Genomic DNA, 19805 nt, shown 5'->3' on the forward strand with positions numbered 1-19805 from the left:
CCTGTGCTCGCAACTAATTTAATCCCCTTGGGGTAAATTCTTACCCCATTTTGCAGATGGGGAAACCGAGGCTTGGAGAGCTTCAGTGGGCTCTAGTGAGCTCTCATTTCTAGTAAACAGCAGGACTGAAGAAACAGCAGGCACGTTTATTTCTGTAGCACTTGCTCTGCGCTGGGTGCCAGCGTGAGTTCTGGGCTCACTCGCTCCTCACGACGGATCGGCAAGGCCGATACCGCTGAACAGGTGGTGGGAGAGACCCCACGAGCCAGGGGCCTGTGGTCACACAGCTCTGACCTGCCGGGGCTGGGATGTGACCCCGGCCGCCAGCTCCGGAGGCCATGCCCCGACCACGGCCCTGCAGCCCCCGCAAGCCCACTCCCACGTCAGACACAGCACAGACTCCCCCTGTCCTCAGCCTTCACACTTAGCTCCTCTCCAGGAAGCCTCCCCCTCTGATCTCCACCCAGAAAATCCACGCTTTCGTCGCTGGATGCTGGCAGGGGTGGGAACCCGGACACACCCAGGGACAGTGGGCTCCCAGAGGGCAAGTCCTCGGAAAGATCCCCCGTTGGTGGCAATGCCCTTGGCTGCACGGCCAACCTCGCCTTCTCCCCTCAGAGGTGGGAGCTGTCATCCCACCTGCAGGTGGCTGCCTCTGTTTCCCTTCCCTCTGCAGCCGACCAAGCCCTGACCACACAGCGCTCCTGGCCTCGCTCCCCCAGGCCTGCCACTGGCCTCACCCTTTCAGGACACTTCCCTGGGCCGCCACCTCCGCAGTTACCTCTCCTGGGCTTTTCCTCCTGTGCTGCGGCTCCGCCCTACGGCTGTGACCCGGGGGCCTCCGGGAGGACCAGCCCGAGGTCCCGCCGAGCCTGCTGCGTCCTCCACAGCCTCTGGCCAGCTTCCCGCCCGGCACAGGAACCAGGTACACTTCACCTGATTAAGCTTCAAACGGCGACACACCCAGAAGGGGAGGGGGGAGGGCGGGGTGGGGGCTTCTCTGATCTGGGATGGGCTCTGAGGAGGAGACAGGGCCACCCTGGCCTCAGGTGATTGGCTCCTGCTCCGAGCAAGGCACCTGCAGCTCCGGCTGGAGCCCAGGGCGAGTGGAGATGCTGTCCTCCCGAGCTGCCCAGCCGGGGCCGAGGCGGGATGCACAGGGGCCCGTGTGGGGAGGCTGGAGAGCCTCCAGAATGGGCGTCTATGCGGCAGGAGGACTTGCGCCGGAGCTCAGGGAGTGCCTCGTGGCCGCACAGGGTGGAGGCCCAGGAGGACACGGGTCTCCTAACGGTGGGGAAGCCCTGACGGCTGGGGGCAGACAGCCTTCTCTCTGGAGCAGCTTTGGGTGTTGGGGCTGTCGGGTGATCACTGGGTGCTCCTGGGGCTGACCTGGGAACCAGGACAGGGGCCGTGCCTCTCCAGGGCTGGGGAGGGCGCCGCACAGCCAGCAGGGTGGGGGGCTGGCGGGCACCAGCGCTGGAGGGGCCCTCGGGTGTCCCCAGGCCACTCTCCTGGGTGGTCATCTGAGAGGGAAGGGTTGGCCAGTTTAGCCTGAGCAGCGAGAGCCCAGCCCTGTCTGGCGAAGCTTGCTGATCCAGGGGACGCAGCTGGAAGGTCCTGTGTTCTGGACCCTTCTTTGTCACCTCACCTGGTGGGGGAGGGGTTCCTCATGGCTTCCTTGCAGACAGAAGGCACGTGGAGTGGGCTGGGGCCCACAGCATCCCTTCAGCAGTGGTGGGGACACGCCTGACATGTGGGCACGCACCACACCCAACGGCTTTATGCCCACTCCCCACATGCGACGAGGGGCTGTTCTCGTTTCTCAGCTGAGGAGACAAAGATTAGTTTGCCCAACCCACGCAGCTGGGTCAGTGCTGGGCCTGGACCCAGGCAGTCTGGCCTGGTGTCCCCGTGCCTGGCCTCTGCATGATAAATCCCTCCTATCTGGGAGAGTCCAGGGTTTCTGGGTGGGGTCTGTTTGGAGCCTGGTCTGAGCCTCCCTGCACCATCGAGCCAGCGGAGCCTTGGCAAGACCCCCCTCGGTGCTTTGTCTCCCCACTGGACCATCTAGGGGTTACATAGGCCACAGGCATCAGAACTGATGGTACCCCAGAAACCAGGGCCCCAAAGTGGCAGCTCCTGCCCAGATTTCTGCTGCTTCTGAGAACCGCTTGACTCAGTGCTTCCCTAACATCTTCCCTCACATATACCCCTTCCCCCTTTACTTGTCCTTCACATTAATACCCACAAACTCATGCAGTTTATGTGCTAATCACGTCTCGTTCTAATGCACGTTAACGTAATCACATAACTACTAGAACAGGAAGCCTTCTTCCGGGTACCACCTAAGGTCGCCTCGCGTGTGCGGACCACACTTTGAGAAAAAACGGGCTGGCTTCTAGTCCTCACTGTCCATCAGAAGCTGAGGCTGAGAGAGAAGCTGCGTCCGGTCACGTGGGGGGAGCAGCAGGGCCAGGGCGGGGACCGGCACCTGACACCCACCCTGAGGCAGGGGCAGCGCCCTCGGGTCAGCCTGCCTCCAGGCCGGCTCCCTGCTCAGCTCCACACTTGGGAACCGCGAGCCCCGCCCCCACCGCCAGGAAATTCAGGGCAGAACTTCCACACAGTGGGATCTGGCTGAGAGGTCAGGGTTCCTGGGGTCCTCCGGCCCGATCTCAAGGAGGAGGATGTCCGCATGGCGTCTGCCAACGCCTGCCTCGCTGGGTGGGGTTTGGCCGTTACAGCGTGAGGCAGTTGTGAGTTAGAACCGCCAGGCACAGGGAGCGCGAGGGTTGTTTCAGACACAGTAACAACTCATTCCTCACTCGACCCAGAGCAGCAGTGGGGAAAGAAGCCTGCCCCCGCACTGGCCGGAGCTCGGCTCGCCACCGCCCTCCACCTGATGAGCGTCTGCGGCAGCCCGCCGGGGCGAGGCACCATCACGGACACAAAGGGGCTGGGAGGCGTCGGGAAGCCAGGTCCTTCCTGCCTTCAGGCTGGCACTGCCCTGCCTGCTCCCTGGCCCCTGGGAGTGGCCTGAGCCGGACAGCTGGTGCCCAGGGCTGGACACAGCAGCCAGGCCCAGGCATTCCTGCCCCACCCCTCAGTCACCTCTTCAGGGCCCCCGGCAGGGCAGTGGCCGGTGGGAGCCGGTGAGAAGGCGGCCAGCTCCTGCCAGGGCCTCCCGTCAAGGACACAGAGCCTCACTGGCACCTTTGGCCAACACCCTGACCCCTGGGGGAGCACGTGTTTGGGGGCCCGTTGACACCCCCTCAAGGGGCTGCAGAGGCCCCACCACTTCATTAAAGGCCAGGGGGGCAGGCAGACAATGGCCTCAGTCCTCAGGCCTTAGGGAAGGGGGCGCTGTGGACAGCCTGGCAGAGACGTGACATGATCAGGGTAAAGCGGGCTCCCCAGCGCTCCTCACGAGAACCCCAGCAGCCCCGTGACAAACGATGAGCTGGGGTGTCGGGGCACAGAGGACACAGACCCCAGCTCCCTGGAGGTCAAGTTGGTGAGACTTTGTGAGCAACTGGACGTGGGAACCACAATCCAGGGTAGAATCGAGAATCAAATGACCTCCAGGTTTCCGGCCTGATCACCGTGGGGAGCGGTGGTACCTCCAACAGAAGTGAAGGATGTGAGGAGAGCCACCTTCTGGGCAAGGATGAGTTTATCTGTGGACCTGCCAGTCCAGACGGGACGGGCTCTGTGGCGCCCAGAGGGAGGGCCCAGCTGGGAGCCAAGCAGGGGTCTGGAGCGCAGGGGTCCGATAGGGCTGGGGATGAAGGCTCTAGAATGAACGCCAGGAAGCCCCAAAAGAGCCTCAGGGAGAGAATTCAGACGTTCAACAAATTCTGGCTCAAGCTGAGAACAGACCCCTAAGGATCTCAGTGTCAGACCAGCGGGGGGGCAGGAAGGCAAGAGACCGGGACAGGCCTGGGTCTGGCAGTTATGTCACCGGCAACCTTGCTGCGGGAGCGCGGGGGGGAGGGCTGAGTGAAAGGGGCCTGGGGACAGGGAGACCTGCTGTAGCCAGAGGCGAGCATGGAGCCCGCAGGCGGGCCTTTCAGGGCGGGGACTTGAGCATGTTGACAGGCTGGGAGGGACCGGGAGGGGGACAGGGCTGAAGAGGTGAGGGCGGTCTCAGGAAGAGGGGACGGGTGGGCTGGCTTTGAACAGGAGGGACATGTCATCTCCAAGATCAAAGCAAAGGAGTCAAGATAGCAGGAAGGAAAACCTGCAGACGAGGGTAAGGAAGTTGAGCGATCACATCTCATGGCCTTGATTTTCTTGAAGCAGCGAGGCGAGATTCCCCACAGCGGCCGCGGGCGGGGGAAACACAGGAAGCCTGCCTGGGACTAAAGGCCCTGGGAGGCGTGGGAGATGGGGCGGGGACCATGAGCGCAGGGGCCCCGCTCAGTCCTGTGAGCAGAGCTGAGTCGCCCAAGGTGGGTCAGGGAAGTCAGCCCGGGCTAGGAGCCCCAGCTGGGGTCTCAGGCAGAGAAACAGATGAGAACGAGGAGGTGGAGCCAGCCTGGTGGGGACAGAGGAAGGGGCTCCGGGAGCAGGCCCCTCCCTCTCCACCCGACACATGTCACTTCCCTCCAGGCCCCGAGGGGTGCGCACTGGGCCTCAGGCTGTAGGGACCAACCCCACCAGTTTTCCCAGGTGAGACCAACCCTTTGCACAACAGTGTGGCCGATGCGCATGGAGACAAACAGGGCTCCTGAATATGACGCCAGAATCGACTTCACAGCCGAGGTGGGAGGAAGTGGCCTGGTCTCTGCTGCACTGGCTCAGGGACCCTGCTCTCCACCCTGCTCGGGCGCCGTTCGTCACAAGACAGCGAGGCACTCGGGAGCGAGTCTGAAGCCAGTTTCTATGTGAAGTCAAAGCGCCCTGAGAGGCTGGGCTCCTGGCTGAGTCCCTGTGGAAAGGGGGCAGTCACCCCTCACCACTCACGTTCCCTCATTTTCATACACCAGGCTTCTTTACTGCGCCTACAGCGCACGCCTCAGACCGCAGCCTCAAGGTGGCCAAAGACAGGCCGGCTTTCTTGCAAGACGCCACCGAGACTCAGAGAAGCCCTGTGCTTGCGGTTCCCCCAGGCAGTGTGGTTTTGAGGGATGACCTGTAAGTTTTAGACACCAACTTCTGGACTGGTTACTCCTGATAAGCTAACACATCTGTCTGCCCACTTCTGGAAAGCCTTGATTTTATCTGCCTCTCAAGTTAGAGCATCCGCACCATGGAGGGACAACAAGGCCCACGAGGTGCCCAACACAGCCGGGCAGAGAGCAGAGGGGGACCAGCACCGGCTCCCCTGCCCAGCCCCCACCAGCAGCGTGTGGGCCTCCCAGGACTTCACAAGCTCACGCTGGCGAGGCACGCGTGCTCGGAGCCCCAGCCCACCAGGCCCCTCTCCGCCGTGTGCCTACTTGCCTCCGACGCCAGCCCAATGTCTCTGCTCCTCCTGGAAACCCCATCGCCCCGCCACCCCTCCCACACCCTTCAGCGCCCGCAGCTGGCCCTGAACTCGGGCGCACTTTGCAAAGTAAAATGCCCACCTCGCCAAGAAGCCGGCTTGGGGCTCCACGCAGAGGTTCTGGACACACCGATTTGGACCGAGACTCCATCAGATCCAACTGGACGCCCCGGGTCCCTGTTTCTGCCCGGGTCCCGGACGCACCCCGCACCCCACTTTCGGGAGGGATGGAGCCCACCTGGAGCTGGGCTCCCCAGGGGCCCTTCTCCCTGCAGCGCTTTTCCCAGGCTGCCCCCACCCCTCTCTGAGCACCTGCTGGTTTTCATTTGGGGAAACAGACGAGCTTTGCAGCGAGCACCGTTTTGTGTAGTTGTAGGACGTCAATGTCAGACGCTGTTCAGTTTCAGGAGACCCACACAAAGATGAAATGCAAATAAACTCGGGTCGGCCCCTGCCCTCCGTGGGCGCTGCCACAGCCCCTGGACCGTCCGGGCCCCGCCCCTCTGCCTGGACCCAACCAGGACAATGCTTTCATCCCCTCTCTGGGTCCCGTGCTCACTGGGTCACTTGTAGTACACTCGGTTCTCTAAGTCTCGTGACGTCTGCAAAGTGAGAAGAATGACAGTTTAATGGTGCCTCCTTGATTTACAGACAAGGCGAGGATGACCTTTCTCCGCGCACTGGTACAAGGAAGCTCAAGGACAGGTGGTGATCCGAGAGCAGGACCCAGGTGCTCAGAGCACAGCCTCGGGGCCCGCCAGGCCCGGCAACTGCAGGCCGGCGCGGGGGCGGGGGCGCCACCCGGCTTCTGGAGTGGAGCCAGGGCCAGGCGGCGGAGTAGGCGAGGGCATGGAACGGTGTCCAGGTGTGACCCCACGGGGCCGTCCTGAGGGCGAGGGTGAGGCTGAGCTGGGATGGTGGCAGGGGGAAGCTCCTGTCCTGAGACCGCCCCCCAGCCCCTCCTGCCCTGTCGTCCCCTTCCCTCCACCCAAAGACCACCTGAGCAGGCAAACCAGGGACCATGGACCCTCATTCTTCCTGAACTAACCAGCCAAGCATGACATTTCTAAAGAGAAGGAGAAGGAAAAATGTCTGGGGCTTTTGAAGGGAAGCCCCTTTTAAAGGGAAGGCGGCCCCGAGGGGAAGGAGAGGCCCTGGCTCCGCCCAGCCGGGAGGCGGGCCGCTGCGGCCTGCGGTCCTTGCTGTGACCGTGACCTGGCCACACCCCGGTGACCTGGCTGCACCGCCGTCTAGCTGAGCATCTTGTGCCGATCGAAGACCGTCTTGCGCTGCTCCTGCACCTGCAGCTTCCACCGCTGTTGAGCGCCCTCCACACGCTCCAGGACTGTGTTCGCCCGGGGCCCGAAGGAGGCCGAGGCCACCGCAGAACGAGTGTCCTGTCCGGGAAGAAAAAGCAGAGGCTTCGTACCTCAAGCCCAGGTGAAAATGCTGGGAGAGCAGCCCCAAAGTCTGGCCTTCCACCGCCTTGGAGGTGGACCTCCCCGAGGGCCCAGCAAGCACTGTGCACCTGGCACTGGCGCTCAGGACCCCGGACTCTGCAGGACAGGCCTGCCCCTCCCTGGGGCCTGGGAAGGGGGTGCCCTGTCAGGCCTCCCCTGGCCAGCATGGAGGATCCTGTGGTTTGAGGAAATGGACCCAGTGCCCCCAGGGAGGCACCAGGCTCAGAACTCCAGGGCCCTGCCAGCCACTGCCCGGGGCCAGTAGAGACACCCCTGGGACCTGCTCTGCCCGGGGCTAGGACCCCCAGCTCACTCCCTGCCCCCTGGGAGGAGGGAGCCCGGCAGGGACAGAGCTGGCGCCTGCCCTTCACGGCTCCGGCCACTCTCGCAACACCCCAAGCTAACTCAGTTCCTCCCCCTGTCCCCCTCCCCTGGCTGGAAGGCAGCATCTTCCCTAATTACCACTTCTCTGCCTCGGAAGCTCAGAGCCCGTGCGTTTCCTGCGGACCCGAAGCTGATCTCTGGGGGGAATCAGCCGAGGGCCGGGCCCGCAGCCCGCGGGGATTTCCTCCCCAGCTCTCGGGGCCTCTCATCTCCTGCCACACGTCTCTTAAGGGATTAGCGCACCTCTCTAAACCCAGAGTCGCCCAGTAAATTCAACTCCACTTCTCATGCCCCGATCTGGCACAGCTTCTGTCACCAGGCAGCTGCCTGGCTAGGGAGATGGGAGGGGAGGCAGGGGAGGGGAGGCCGAGGGCTGGCTGCCCCAGGTGAGTTAGAGATGGACACTGCCCCCCGGAGCCCGCTGCCTGGGCCCGGAGGAAGCCACTGGGCCAGGCTAGGTGAGGACCACAGCAAACCCGGAGAGGCAGCGCCGGGTGGGGCCACGCTCCCTCGGGGCCAGGAAGCCTGGGCTCTACGCCTGGGCTCTGGAGGCACCTTCTCCTGGTCTTGGCCACTGAGCAGCTGTGTGATCCTGACAAGCAACTTTAATTCTCTGAGCTTCAATTTAATAAAGCCTGTCTTCTTAGACTTTTTTGACCACACTGTCGGCCGAAATTTCATTCACCTGATGACTGAGCGCGCACACGGTTTCACACAACACTCGGTGTGATGCACTCGGACATTCTCTGCTCCGTCCCATTTTTTCCCAAAGCTGGTCAAGAATTGCTACCTTGATTTCATGCCCTAATGGGTGATGACCCACACTTTCAAACAACAGGAGACAAGTGCAGCCAGGTTAAGTCCAGAAGCATCCGTGAGTGAAGTCCTTAGGACACCGGCTGTCACAGACGGAGCCCACCAAGTGTTTTGCTTCCGCAGTGGAAAGGAGACCTTGGAATCACACAAACCTGGCTTTGCCTCTAGGCTCTGACACCCACTGGGACAGGACCCCGGGCAGGTCACCGTCCTCTGAGCCTGCTTCCCTCCACAGACAGCGCCTAAAGGAGCAGCTCCCGAGGGGTGACGAGTGCAAAGCGTTCAGGGGCGCCTGGCGGATGGCAAGCGCGCATTTCACAGCAGCAACCGTGAGGACCAGACCCAGCTCTGGGACTCCCAGGCAGGGTCGGGAGAGCTGGCCGCCTGCTGCCGGCGTGGGGAGGCCTTTGAAAGGTCACCTCCCTCCAGATCCGTTCCTGACGGGAGCCGCGCATTAAGGGAACAAGTGGAAATTCACGGCGTTACCACAGCATCACTCGTCTTCCCTTCATGTAAAGTCTTGACAAACAGCTCCTAAGTCAGGGAAGCGGCGCCTGAGAGGCTCCGCGCTTCCAGGGCTAACAGCCTGATTAACGGGTATTAGACCCCACATCTGCTCTAGAGACGCCCAGAGGGGCCTCCCAGCTCTGCAGCGGGAAATACCACACTTTCAACCCTCTTCCCTCTGAGGCCAGGCCTCGGGCAGTGAGGACAGGGGAGGCAAGCCTGGGTCCCACGGGCCAGCAGGACCATGTCACTGGGCACCAGGCGCTCACCGGCGCCTCACTCGGCTTGTTCCCAGGTTCCCGAGACTGGCGTGGGGCAGCGGTGTTCTCATCTGCAGATGAGGGAACCGAGGCTCTGAGAGATGAATCACTCGCTGCCCAAGGTCACACAGCTGCTCAGGAGCTGAGCCAGGATCCGAACCGATGTCTCCGAAGTCTGGCTTTCAAGGCCCTGGGCTGGCAGGACCGCACGTCCAGCCTCGCCTCCCCTGCTCTCCCGGGCTCCCCGCTGCCCCGTCTGCCCAGCCGCCCTCTTCTCCCCAGTCCTCTCCCGTCCCCAGCAGCCACCACATCATCCCTGCTGCACACCCCTCTCCTGACCCCGACCCCGCCTGGTGGGCTGCGATACTGGGGGACCCGGCAGAGCGCAGGCCCACGCAGTGAGGGGCAGACACACCCAGCACCTCACAGAAACCCTTCCTTCTCCCTCTTCAAAGGGGCCCAGACCTTCACATCTAACGCTCTGTTTGCCGTTTCTGCCCAGCAAACACGCTGGCTTCCTCCTTTCAAAGGGCGTCTGAGCCCAGGGATTAGCCCTAATGCTGCTGGAATCCCGGGGGAGGCCGCGCCCGGCACTCGGGCCCACCGAGACCCGCGGAGCCTTCAAAGGGAGCGAGCCTTTCATCCCCTCCACCCCTTCCTCTCTGTCCTCCCACCCCAGGCAGGAGCTCCTGGCTGCAGGAGCTGGGGGGACGGAGCCAAGGGGCCCCCATCCTGGGACGTGATCAACCCCCGGATCTCACCTTTGATACCTGACTTCTCGGGCCAGGGAGGGGAGCCTCTCCTCAAGGTCACTGCGTTGCACAGGCCTAGAACCTGACCTCCTTCCTCTGGGGTGGAAGCTTAGCCCCCGCCCCGGGAGGACTCCAGCCTTCTCAAGGTGAGCACTCCCACGACCACAGTGAACCCAGGCACACAGCCTCAGCCTGCTTCTGCTCTGCCCAGCAGAGGCCACAGGGCCTCCTCTCCTGGCCTCAGGCCCAGGCTCCCCACGGGCGCTGCTCGGGGTGGCAGGTGCCCGCACTGTCTCTGTTCTGTTTAGCCGCAGCGCCTGAGCGGCCCCTCTCCCCCTACCCCCCACCACTGCTCTCTGAGGGGCCCAGCTGCCTGGAAGTCCTCTCCTACACGACACCAGGAGGACTAAGTCCCCAGCGCCCGTCTGGTAAGGAGCCCCCAGCACCCAGCTTCTCCCCGCCGGACCCTGCACACCCCCGGCTGTGGCTCTGCCTGGGGCTCAGACCCCACAGGGGACCCCAGGTCTGTGCACCTACACAGGGCACCTGTAGGACCTGAGTACAGCAGGAGGAAGAGAGACGGGGAGGGGATGAGTGGAGGGAGGGGCGGCACCCAGGGTCCATAGCCAGGAGGCAGGAGATGCGAGGCCATGCCCTGCCCAGGAGCCTCGAATTCCAGGGACCAGTAGAGCCGTGTAATCATCGCCATCTCTCAGTCACTCCCCAGGCAGCACTGCAATTAGCACATCCCCTAATCGCCCAGCGCTCATCAGCGCCACTCCTCCTCCAGCAGGGCTGCTATTACAGCACATTAATAACCAGGTTGGCGCTCGAGGCTTCCTCCTGGACACAGACCACCCAACTGCCGGCCCCACAAACACGTCGGCAGGAGGCTGGGGCAGGCTGGAGCGGTCCCGGAAGGCACCACGGACGGGACATGGACGGGCTCGGCCCCCCTTACTCCCTGGCCTCACACAGGCTGGGCAGCTTCACGCTGAGGTCTGAGCCCCAGATCCTCGTCTCAGTGGGAATCTGCTTTCCCCAGCTCCAGCCCAGTGTGAGGCGCTCGCAGTGGTGACTGATCCACTCTCCACCTTACCAGGGAGCCCGCCTGCCCCCGGCTCGACCGGGTCACCTGCAGGAAGACCCCCTCTCATGGGTGTTAAAGCTCCCTCGCAGCTCCGGGCTGCGGTCCTGAGAACCAGGGTGGGCCAAGCTCTCTTCTGCAAACACTGGAAGGCTTCCTGAGTCTGGATTTTGTTTTTCTTTCAAGCTAAACACCTCTCAGTCTCTTCAACCACTTCTCCCCGGGCCTGGTCAGGCCGTCCACCACCAGGTGCCCCTTTGTACGCAAGCCAGTCCAGCAGTCCCTACCCTCCAGCCCTCCCTCCCTCCAGGGATGAACTCAGGGCCATCTTCTAGCAGCAGGGAGGCGTGCCCGTGCCCTCTGCACCTTGGCGCAGCCCGTCCCCGGGGCAGGAAGCGTCCTGAGCCACACCTGCCTGCAGATACTTTGGGGCGACCCTCCTCACTCACGTGGGCAGCACACATGGCGGCTGCGCAGGTCAGGACCCCCGGCACGGTCACCGTCACTGCTCTGGGGGCTGCTGCACGGCACACATCACCTCTCACTCCCACAGAGAGCTGCTCCCACCTCCTCTGGCCCGCCCTGGGCTTCCCCTGCAGTGTGTCCCAGACTCGCCAGGTGCCTCTCCAAGTCCACCGCCACCCTGACACTGAGGCCTGAGCACCTACGTGCGGCTGACTGGCAGGCTCACTTCCCCTCTGCCAGAAACGCAGTGTGACAGGAAGACGTATCCCCAGCCTGTGCACCGAGGCTGCCTGGCACCGGATCAGGGAAAACTCAGGGCCACCCTCCGCTGCGTCTGGGCGTGCAAAGGGCAGCTCCCCGCTAAGGACACACTGGACCCTGTGCACAGGCGGAGGGACCGGCGGGGCCACACCCGGAGCCCAGTACCTCATTCTCCTCCTCGTTGTGCAGTCGCTCAGTGTAGGCATCCGGCTTTCGAATCAGAGGGTCCACCAGCATCAGAAAGGCCATGTAGAGCAGGAGGGCACCCACCACCGACAGGTAGATGACGATGATGACCTGCGGAGAGACCTCGCTCATCCTGTGCACCAACACCGCCGCTCCTCCCCGGTGCGGTCCACCTTCAACGGCGCCGTGGCCTCAAGTGCTGCGTGGGGAAGGGCCAGGAGCCCCTGCGGGCGTGGAGAAGCTGGGCAGGGCAGGGATGCCGGCTCCACAGGTACTGACGGCCCCTGATGGAGGGGGCCCCGCAAGAGCCACCAGTTCTCTGGCAGCATGAAGATGACCGGTGATGAAGGGAGAGGCCTGGGTCCTGACACACCAGGACCCCAGGGCTGGAGAGCAGGGGAAGGGAACCTACCCAGCCAGACGGCGGGGAAGCGATCGGACCAGTCAGAGCGGGAAGAACCCAGCCCGACTGAAGGCAAGCTGCGCTGGAAGCTTCAGTCTGGACCACGCAGAGATGCGGCCAGGGGCAGAGAGACAACTTCTCAAACTTCTTACCTACTTGGAGAGCCTTGCAAGCTGGAGTCATTTTTGTTTTACAGTAAAGATAGCGTTAAGGAGGCTAATTCACTGCTTCTCAACGTGCGTGCTACGGGGACCTTAGGCGGAACTCCCCAAGATGTTAGCCAGTTAGTAACACACCTCAGATACCAGGGCCACAGAGGCAGCTCAGCCCATCTTCAAGTGTCCCCTGGGGGGCTGACACTCACCTGATGCAGACCCCCCAGGCCACATCACCCTCGGTCCCAAGGCTACCACGTGGCGGATGTGGCTTGAGCTCAGATTTGAGGACCACACCTCAAATACCCTTCCTGCGCCCCAACACCTGGCCGTCCCTGGCTTCCAATCCTAGCCTGGCGTGTACACTGACTGTGACGGGGGATGAGCTCAGTCCACAGCCAAGTCCAGCTGGACCAGCTCCCTCCCTGACTGGGGCAGCTCTAGACAGGGTGAAGGTAAAGACCTCTTGCCTGTACCCGAGCAGGGAAGAGGGGATGGGGACGGAGTCTCTAACAGGCGGAAGCTGGGGGGATCTCTCAGAGAAAAGGACCAGAGGGAAACTGGGGGATTAGGAAGTGTGTCCGATGAGGGCCCCAGGTCGGGAAGCCCCTTCCCAGTCAAACAGGGAGAGGCGACATTTGGCTTGAATTTAAGGCCTTGGGCACCTGGTCCCGAGGATGGGGCCATGGATCAAGCTCAGAGAGGGAGAAGGGGCAGTGGTGGGGTGGGTGCACGAGCAGCCGTGCCCACCGTGAAGTGCACCACAGGACAGGCTCGCTGGTCCAGGCAGGGAGGACAGTGGTCCTCACCCCTCCTCCAAACGAGCCCAGCCTGAAAGGGAAGCCTGATGGTGGATGCAGTGGTGTTGCTGACAGTCCTTTACTGATGCTACCTGCAGGCTCTTCACAGGACACAGGGAGACAAGCTTAAAGGCTGGACCAAGAAGGGCTTATGTTCAAAGTCAGCAAGTGCAACCTGGATCACAATGGCTAGAGTCTGGACTAGGAGAGCAGGGTGGGCTGGGGACAAGTTGGCTAGAGGCCCTCATCCGGCAAGCCCTGCCTGGAGGCGGAGGAAGGGACTAGACCTCTCCCCATTCCCACTCCGTGCTGGGGGCCACTCTACCACTTGCCCAGAATTCACCTGATGATCCACAGATCAAGGTTCAAGGAAAAGTAAAGGGAGCGGGTATGGCTCATCCCGCCAGCCCCGGGGGGGCAGCTCTGAAGAGCCTCTCCTGGGGTCTGGGGTCACTTGGGGATCTTAACTAGACTGGAGGTTCCCGAGAGCGGGTACCTCTTCTCCCAGCATCCTGCTTGGCACCCAGGGATGTCCACTGAATGAACTGAAGGAGAGAGGGGAAAGAGCAAATGGGAAAAGTGGAGGGAAGTGGTCTCCAGCACTCTCCCAGGTCCCCCTGCAAGTGTGCTGGCGTCAGAGGGGAGAGAGGCTCCAAGAGGGGGTGAGGAAGGGGTCCCTGCGCTGTGACCAGGCCAGCCTCGGAGACAGCCTAACAGCCACATGGAAGGCTAGCTTGAAGCAGGTTGCATGAAGCAAGACGGTAGAAGACGGGGAGGGGCCTCCAGGGTGGGCGGGCCGAGCTGAGGGGAAGGGCGGGGCCTCCCTTGTGGGCGGGGAAGGTGGGCGGGGCTCCGGGCGGGGGCGGGGCCCAGGGGCACCTTGATGGTGGTGGTGCTCCGCTCCTCATACTTGCACTCGCATAGCAGGCAGTAGGCCTCCACGTCATGGCCGGGCACTGGCATGGGCTCCACCACGTGCAGGCAGTTGCTGCAAGACAGAGGGCTGTGGGGTCGGCAGGGGCTCCCCAGGGAGCAGAGGGTCTCTGAAGGGCTAGGCTGGCAGAACCCCTTTCCCAACCCGCAGCCTCACAGCGTCGCCCCCGCCCGTCAGAAAGGCTCCACAGGGCAGGTGCTGGCACTGTAAAGGCCCACGTTCCCCAGGTCCTGCCCTCCGCTGCCCTCTCCCTGGGGGCTCCTCCCCTCAAAGAGTCAAGGCAGAAGCTGATGTGTCCTAGACGAGAACCCCTGGTCAGGGCCCCTCCTCCACTCTGACCTGACTCACCACGTGAGTGTCCACCCCACCACCCCCAGGCCCATACACGGCTCTGGGGTCTGTCCTGGGGCAGAAGCACCTCCACCAGCACCTCCTCCAACCAGGTCAAGCCTGGAACCAACTCTGACCCTGTTGTCCTCTCACCCATGAATCCAGCCAACACCAGGACTTTGCCTCCTAAAGCATTTCTGAAACCCGCCTCCCTCTTCTCTCCCACTGCTGTCTCAGCCAAGCCCTGCCACCAAGACCCGGTGCCCTGGGCCTGTCTCTCCTCTGGGAGCTGCAGTGGTTGCACCAGGTGACCCTCCAGGCCCTCCCAGCTCTAACTCAATCCCTGACATCCCTCTGGCCTGGGGCTGGGTTTCCAGCAGAGGCAGGATGGCGTGTCCTCCCCTGAAGGTCCAGCATGTGGCAGGTGTGATTCTACCTGAACCTCTGATGACCCAGGTCCAGCCTGGGCACGTGGCTCCCGGCTCTAAAAAAACGCTGCACCTGGGCAGGGGTCAACGGAAGGGCCAGGTCCACACCCTGTGCTGGGACACCACTTCTGGGTCCCCCCTCTCCAGGAGCCTCTACACGCCTCCCGAGGCCCAGATTCCTCCCTGCATTTGGAGGGTCGCTCTGGTGTGCCAGTGGGACATGTGGGTTCCCCACGAGGCAAGGTAGGGGGTTGGGGGCAGCTGGGAGGGGCCAACCTGAGGCCTTCAGATGGGATCCTGTGACCGAGGGTAAAAGACAGCAAGCGAGGAGCTGGAATATCTCTGCTGTGCCTGGCTCCCCCGAACGCTGCCTTCTCAGGGGAAGGAGGTGAACCACAGCCTGAGAGGGCCGGGCAGGACTCGTCTCTGCGGGCATCCTTACTTGGGTTTTGAGGCCTTACTCTGACCCAAGGGCAGAGACAGTGCTGGCTGGTGCCTGTGGGGTGTAGCCTTATTATCTGGAGCGGGCTTGAAACAGTCTAGTGTATTTCCTAACCCTATTTGAACTGTAACCACAAGATAACAAGAGGTCACATAATAACCAAACAGTGGAAACAACCCAAATGCCTATCAGCTGAAGAGTAGATAAACAAAAGGTGGTAGAGCCATATAACAGAATATTATGCAGCTATGAAAAAGAACAAAATACTATTACATGCTCCAACCGGGATGAACCTTGAAGACATTAAGCTCACTGGAAGAAGCCAGTCACAAAGGACCACGTATGGTGTGATTCTATTTACATGAAACGTCCAGAAGAGACAAAATGAGAGACAGAAAGCAGACTGGTGACTGCCAGGGCGGGCAAGTGAGGGACGGGCAGTGACTGTGTCGTCATGGAACTTCTATTTGAAGTGATTAAAATGTTCTAAAATTTATTGTGGTAATAACTGTGCAATTTTGTGAATATACTATAGCCCATTGAATTGTAGATTTAAAATGGGTAAGTTTTATGATTACATGAGTTATAGCTCAATAAAGCTGATATTAAAAAAGGAAGAAAAGATAACAGGAGGTCACATGGGCTCTCCCATGACTCCACATCTTAGGGCTTCGTGTCTCCATCAGGACCGGCAGAGACAGAGGGAGCCCGCCCAGCACCGTTGGGGAGCCCAAGCGTCCGGGGCTGTGCTGTAAGTCGGCCGATGACGATCTTGGTGGCCTCCAGGAAGGCATGAGAGTATGCAGCGCTACTGAAACCAGCGATACTTCCACAGCTCTCACTCCTGCCAGGAGCTGCTCTAGCGCTACGCTTACTTGTACATGCATCGCGTGTGCGCGCACACACACACGCACACGCTCACTAATACTCAAAACACTGCCACCACTTTATAGAGGAGGAAACGGAAACACACTGGGGATTAAGTAACTGCCTCAGAGTGAGCAAGCGGCAAAGCTGGATGTGAAGCCAGGCAGGCTGGGTCCAGAGTCTGTGCCTCTAACCAACTGGCTCAGACCATCTCCGAGTTGGACGGGCTCAAAGTCCCAAGCGCTGCTCTGGGCCAAGTGCATCACTGTCACCTATTTAAGAAAAAGTTACTGCCGTGCCCCACTTCCCACGAAGTCACTGAATCCAAACCTGGAGGGGAGGGGATCTGATGCACAGCACGGTGACTATGGTTCATAATACTGTATCATACACTTGAAAGTTGCTCAGAGTAGGTCATGAACGTTCTCACCCGCCTACACACACACGGTACTTATGTGAGGCGATGGACGTGTTAACCTTATTTCACAACACGTGTATCCAGTCATCATGCTGTCCATCTGAGCCTCACACAAGGTTCTCTGTCTGGTTTATCTCAAGCTGGGGAAAACAACAACAACAAAAAGAACCCCAGAATCACGAGGGAGGAGGCACTGGGATTTTCTGTATTTTCTCGAAGCCCACCTGGTGGTCCTGACGCACAGACAAGTGGAGGTGACGCTGACCTGTCCCCCCGCACCGCTCCCTCACGCGAGGTCATGGCTTTCACCGCGACCTGACCCAGGCACCACCCCGTCTGTGCTCAGTCCTCCAGGATGAGGGGCCCCAGCTCCGGAGACACCCTGGTCAGAAATGCCTCCTCAACTCACGCTTAAATCTGTTTCCTGGAAGCTCCCATCCTACACCAAATTCACACAGTGTCCCTACCTCAGAGCATGCCAGCCCCTCTCCCATCTTTTCAGGCATGTGTGTCCCCAAATCTTCTCCTCTTCAGAATATAGTTCCTTAAACCATTCCTTCCAGGACAACATACTGAAACTTCCCTTCAGCAAGCTGGTCTCCTTTCTCTTAATGAACTTTTGATTACTTCTCTCTTTTTTAAAGGCATCCAGAAATGAATTCTAGACTCCAGAAGCAGCGGTGGGGGTATAGCTCCGTGGTAGAGCATATGCTTAGCATGCATAAGGTCCTGGGTTCAATCCCCAGTACTTCCATTAAAAAACAAAAAACACTTCATCAAGTCTTGAAAGAAAAGTTTCCAGGAGTATAATTTAAATTCTCTCTGGGTCTCCATCTCTGCAGTTATAAAGCGGGGACACAACTTATCCCACTACCTTACAAGGTGGTTATGAGATTGGCACCGAATGACCCACGTAACAGATCTTTGCAAAAGTGTACAAGCAAAGGATCCCACAGTACGTGGCCTTAATACCTACCTCTCTCAACTTCTGCGCTACCATCTTGCATATATCAATAGACACCTGAATCAAAGCAAACTAACAAGATCCACTCCTCTGACCAGGAACCCCTCAGCTGGAATTAAAGACATCTGGAACCTGCTTCCTGTTTCCAGCTGCGCGTGTGACCAGGGACAAAACATTCCTTTGTGAAGTTCTCCATGGAAATGGGAGAGCAGGCTTACTCTCCAGGGGCCCAAGAACCCCAGCTGAGCCCCACAACTTCAAGGGCCAGCCTGGGCAACATCTTACCAGTCTTTCTGTGACACATTCTGGTTGTAAATGTGTCCGCTGATGTTTCTATATGGCGGACAGGTGCACTTGCACCGGATGTCTTCAGAACTCTGCAGGAGAAAGTACAGAACAGGTGAGCAGGGCCCTCAACGCTCAGTCCCCTGTTCCACAAGGTGACCATGTGAGCACTCCTGACCCTCCCCCAACCTCAAGTTCAGCAGAAACGACTTCTGCAGGAAGGATGCTACACCAAAGGGTCCTCAAGAAACAGTCCAGAGGAGATAAATGGGACTCAGAGCAAGCTGCCCAGGGCCGCCACTCCCTGGCAGGGGGACCCGGGGACATACAAGCACGGTGACAGTCCTCTACCCTGGGCCTCACACTTGTGTGGTATCTGGGTCTAGCAGCCCTGGTGGCCAGCCTCCGCCCCAACCCCAGCTCCAACTTCCCGGGGAACGGGCGGGGGTGAGCCAGAAAAAAATGGCATTTCCATGGAAACTCGCAAGCAACCCCTCTGAAGTTCTCCCTCTCTGGGCCAGAGATAACAACACAAATATTTCATTCCAGTCAGGAATTCCCCAGAGGGACTGGAAGCGAACCCTGACTCAGTCTGATTCAAAGCCTTGGTGACCTCCAGAACCTCGCTCGAATTCCAGAGACCTACCCAAACCCAGCTCTGGGCCATCTACCCCTGAAGAATGGGACTTATCTCCAGGCTAGCATGGAGTTACAGCACAGAGGTGGGTCTCCTCAACACCAGCAACTTGCACCAGTGTAGACATTACACGCACAGGGCACTGCCACCCCTAACATCACCGGGTGCTGGGAGGAGAGCAGTAGGTACTGTAACCACCACCCCTTCTCATCCAGGAGCACAAGCAGGTATGAGAACTCGGACAACTTCTGCAACACAGAACCCTGGCTGGAATTCCGCCTCTGGTGTCTGATCCAGGCCTGTGCCCCGCAGACCACCCCTCTCCCGGCCCTGCTCTTTGGGAAGCCCGCAGTCCAGGGCCGAGAGAACACGCCCCAGAACAGCCCACAGGGGAGTGAGGGGCCGGCCCGAAGCAGCAGACCCCACCCTGGGAGCCCGGGCGCAGGCACGGTGGTCGCGCACGGGAGCTCCCGGCTCCCCTCCCTCACCTTGTTGGCTTGGGCTGGGGGCACCAGCAGACTCGCGACCACCGCCACCAAGCATAGGAGCTTCATGCTTCTCAGGCGCTGGGGGCCAGCAAGATCGCGCACCTGGAAAACAAATACGAAGGCGGAGAAAGCCAGGTGGTCACGCGGCCCGTTGGGCCCTGGATGCGTTCCGTCCGGGCGCGGGAAAGGGGTGGGGGCTGGGTCCGGGGTCTAGGGCCCTCCAAGCCGGGTCCGCGAAGGCCGCTCCCCTCCTTCCCCGGCCTCCGGTTCCCATAGCCCACGTGGCGCTCCGGACAGCAGGGCCTCCTGGGCGGGGCGGTGGGCCTCGGGTCCCCTTGACGACGCCGGGCTGCGACCCCCGCCGCGCGTCCCTCAGGCCTCCGCCATCGTCGCCCACAGCTCCTCCCACTCGGGCCAAGAAGGACTTGAGGCCCGGAGTCTGGGAGCCCGGACCCACGGTCAGGCCGCGGACCCCAGCCCCCAGGGCCCCCGCGCCCCCCGCACCCCTCCCTAAACGCGCGTCGGCTAACCTGCGAGCCCCCACCGTGGCAGCGCTGGACTCGGCTGGCCCCGCCCCCCGCTTCTATTGGCTGCTGCGGCGGCTGCTCAGCGTTACCCGACTGTTGCCAAGGCAACAAGGCCCGCCTCCTCCTGGGCGCACGGGCTCCGCGCAAGGGGGCGGGAGGCAATTCTCAACCCGAACAAACAGGAAAAGGGAGCAACAGCCAAGCGAACGAGAAAGCGGGAGGGTCTGGCCCCCTTGTGGCCGCCGGATCCTACTGCCCAGCTCGCTCCTCCTGTAAAATCTGGGGTTTTATAGGGGCCCCAAGCTGTTACACCTTGCCGATTTAAAGAGAAAGCACTTGGTAAACAATAAGCAGTAATAATTGTAGTGATAAAGGCAGATTTAAGGGCTCTGTCCTCATTCGCAATCTGGATATGTTATTTGGCGTCGCATCTTTGCTGCAGAGGGGGTCCCTCCCCTCCC

General features: G+C 60.9%; 1 protein-coding gene across 6 annotated transcripts; it reads right to left on the reverse strand.

The window, feature by feature from the left end:
- Positions 1-6098: 6098 nt before the first annotated feature.
- TMEM9 (transmembrane protein 9) lies at positions 6099-19419 on the reverse strand. Of its 6 annotated transcripts, XR_012063665.1 has the most exons (8): positions 19348-19419; positions 18818-18919; positions 17693-17784; positions 13904-14012; positions 11646-11777; positions 6723-6885; positions 6488-6554; positions 6099-6374 (listed from the first exon to the last, which is right to left on the reverse strand). XR_012063665.1 is itself a non-coding variant. In XM_072948815.1 (7 exons), the coding sequence occupies exons 2-6, from the start codon at positions 18881-18883 to the stop codon at positions 6739-6741; spliced, it is 546 nt and encodes a 181-aa protein (XP_072804916.1). In that variant the 5' UTR covers positions 18884-18919; positions 19348-19419; the 3' UTR covers positions 6099-6374; positions 6723-6738. The 6 variants fall into 6 exon arrangements, 4 of the variants coding, with proteins under 4 accessions (XP_072804916.1, XP_072804915.1, XP_006213296.1 ...); XR_012063664.1 differs by having other exon boundaries at positions 6488-6885; XM_072948815.1 differs by lacking the exon at positions 6488-6554.
- Positions 19420-19805: the final 386 nt, after the last annotated feature.

This window comes from Vicugna pacos, chromosome 23 (genome assembly GCF_048564905.1).
Source record: "Vicugna pacos chromosome 23, VicPac4, whole genome shotgun sequence".
In the NCBI taxonomy this organism is placed as follows: domain Eukaryota; kingdom Metazoa; phylum Chordata; class Mammalia; order Artiodactyla; family Camelidae; genus Vicugna; species Vicugna pacos.

Bases quoted from the DNA above. Each gene is read 5' to 3' on its own strand.
- TMEM9 (XM_072948815.1), bottom strand. From the start codon at position 18,883: ATGAAGCTCCTATGCTTGGTGGCGGTGGTCGCGAGTCTGCTGGTGCCC. The intron at 14,013-17,692 runs GTAAGATGTTGC...TCTGTCTTGCAG, and splicing joins AATGTGTCACAGAAAGACTG to CAACTGCCTGCACGTGGTGG. The intron at 6,886-11,645 runs GTACTGGGCTCC...CTTCCCGGACAG, and splicing joins ACAACGAGGAGGAGAATGAG to GACACTCGTTCTGCGGTGGC.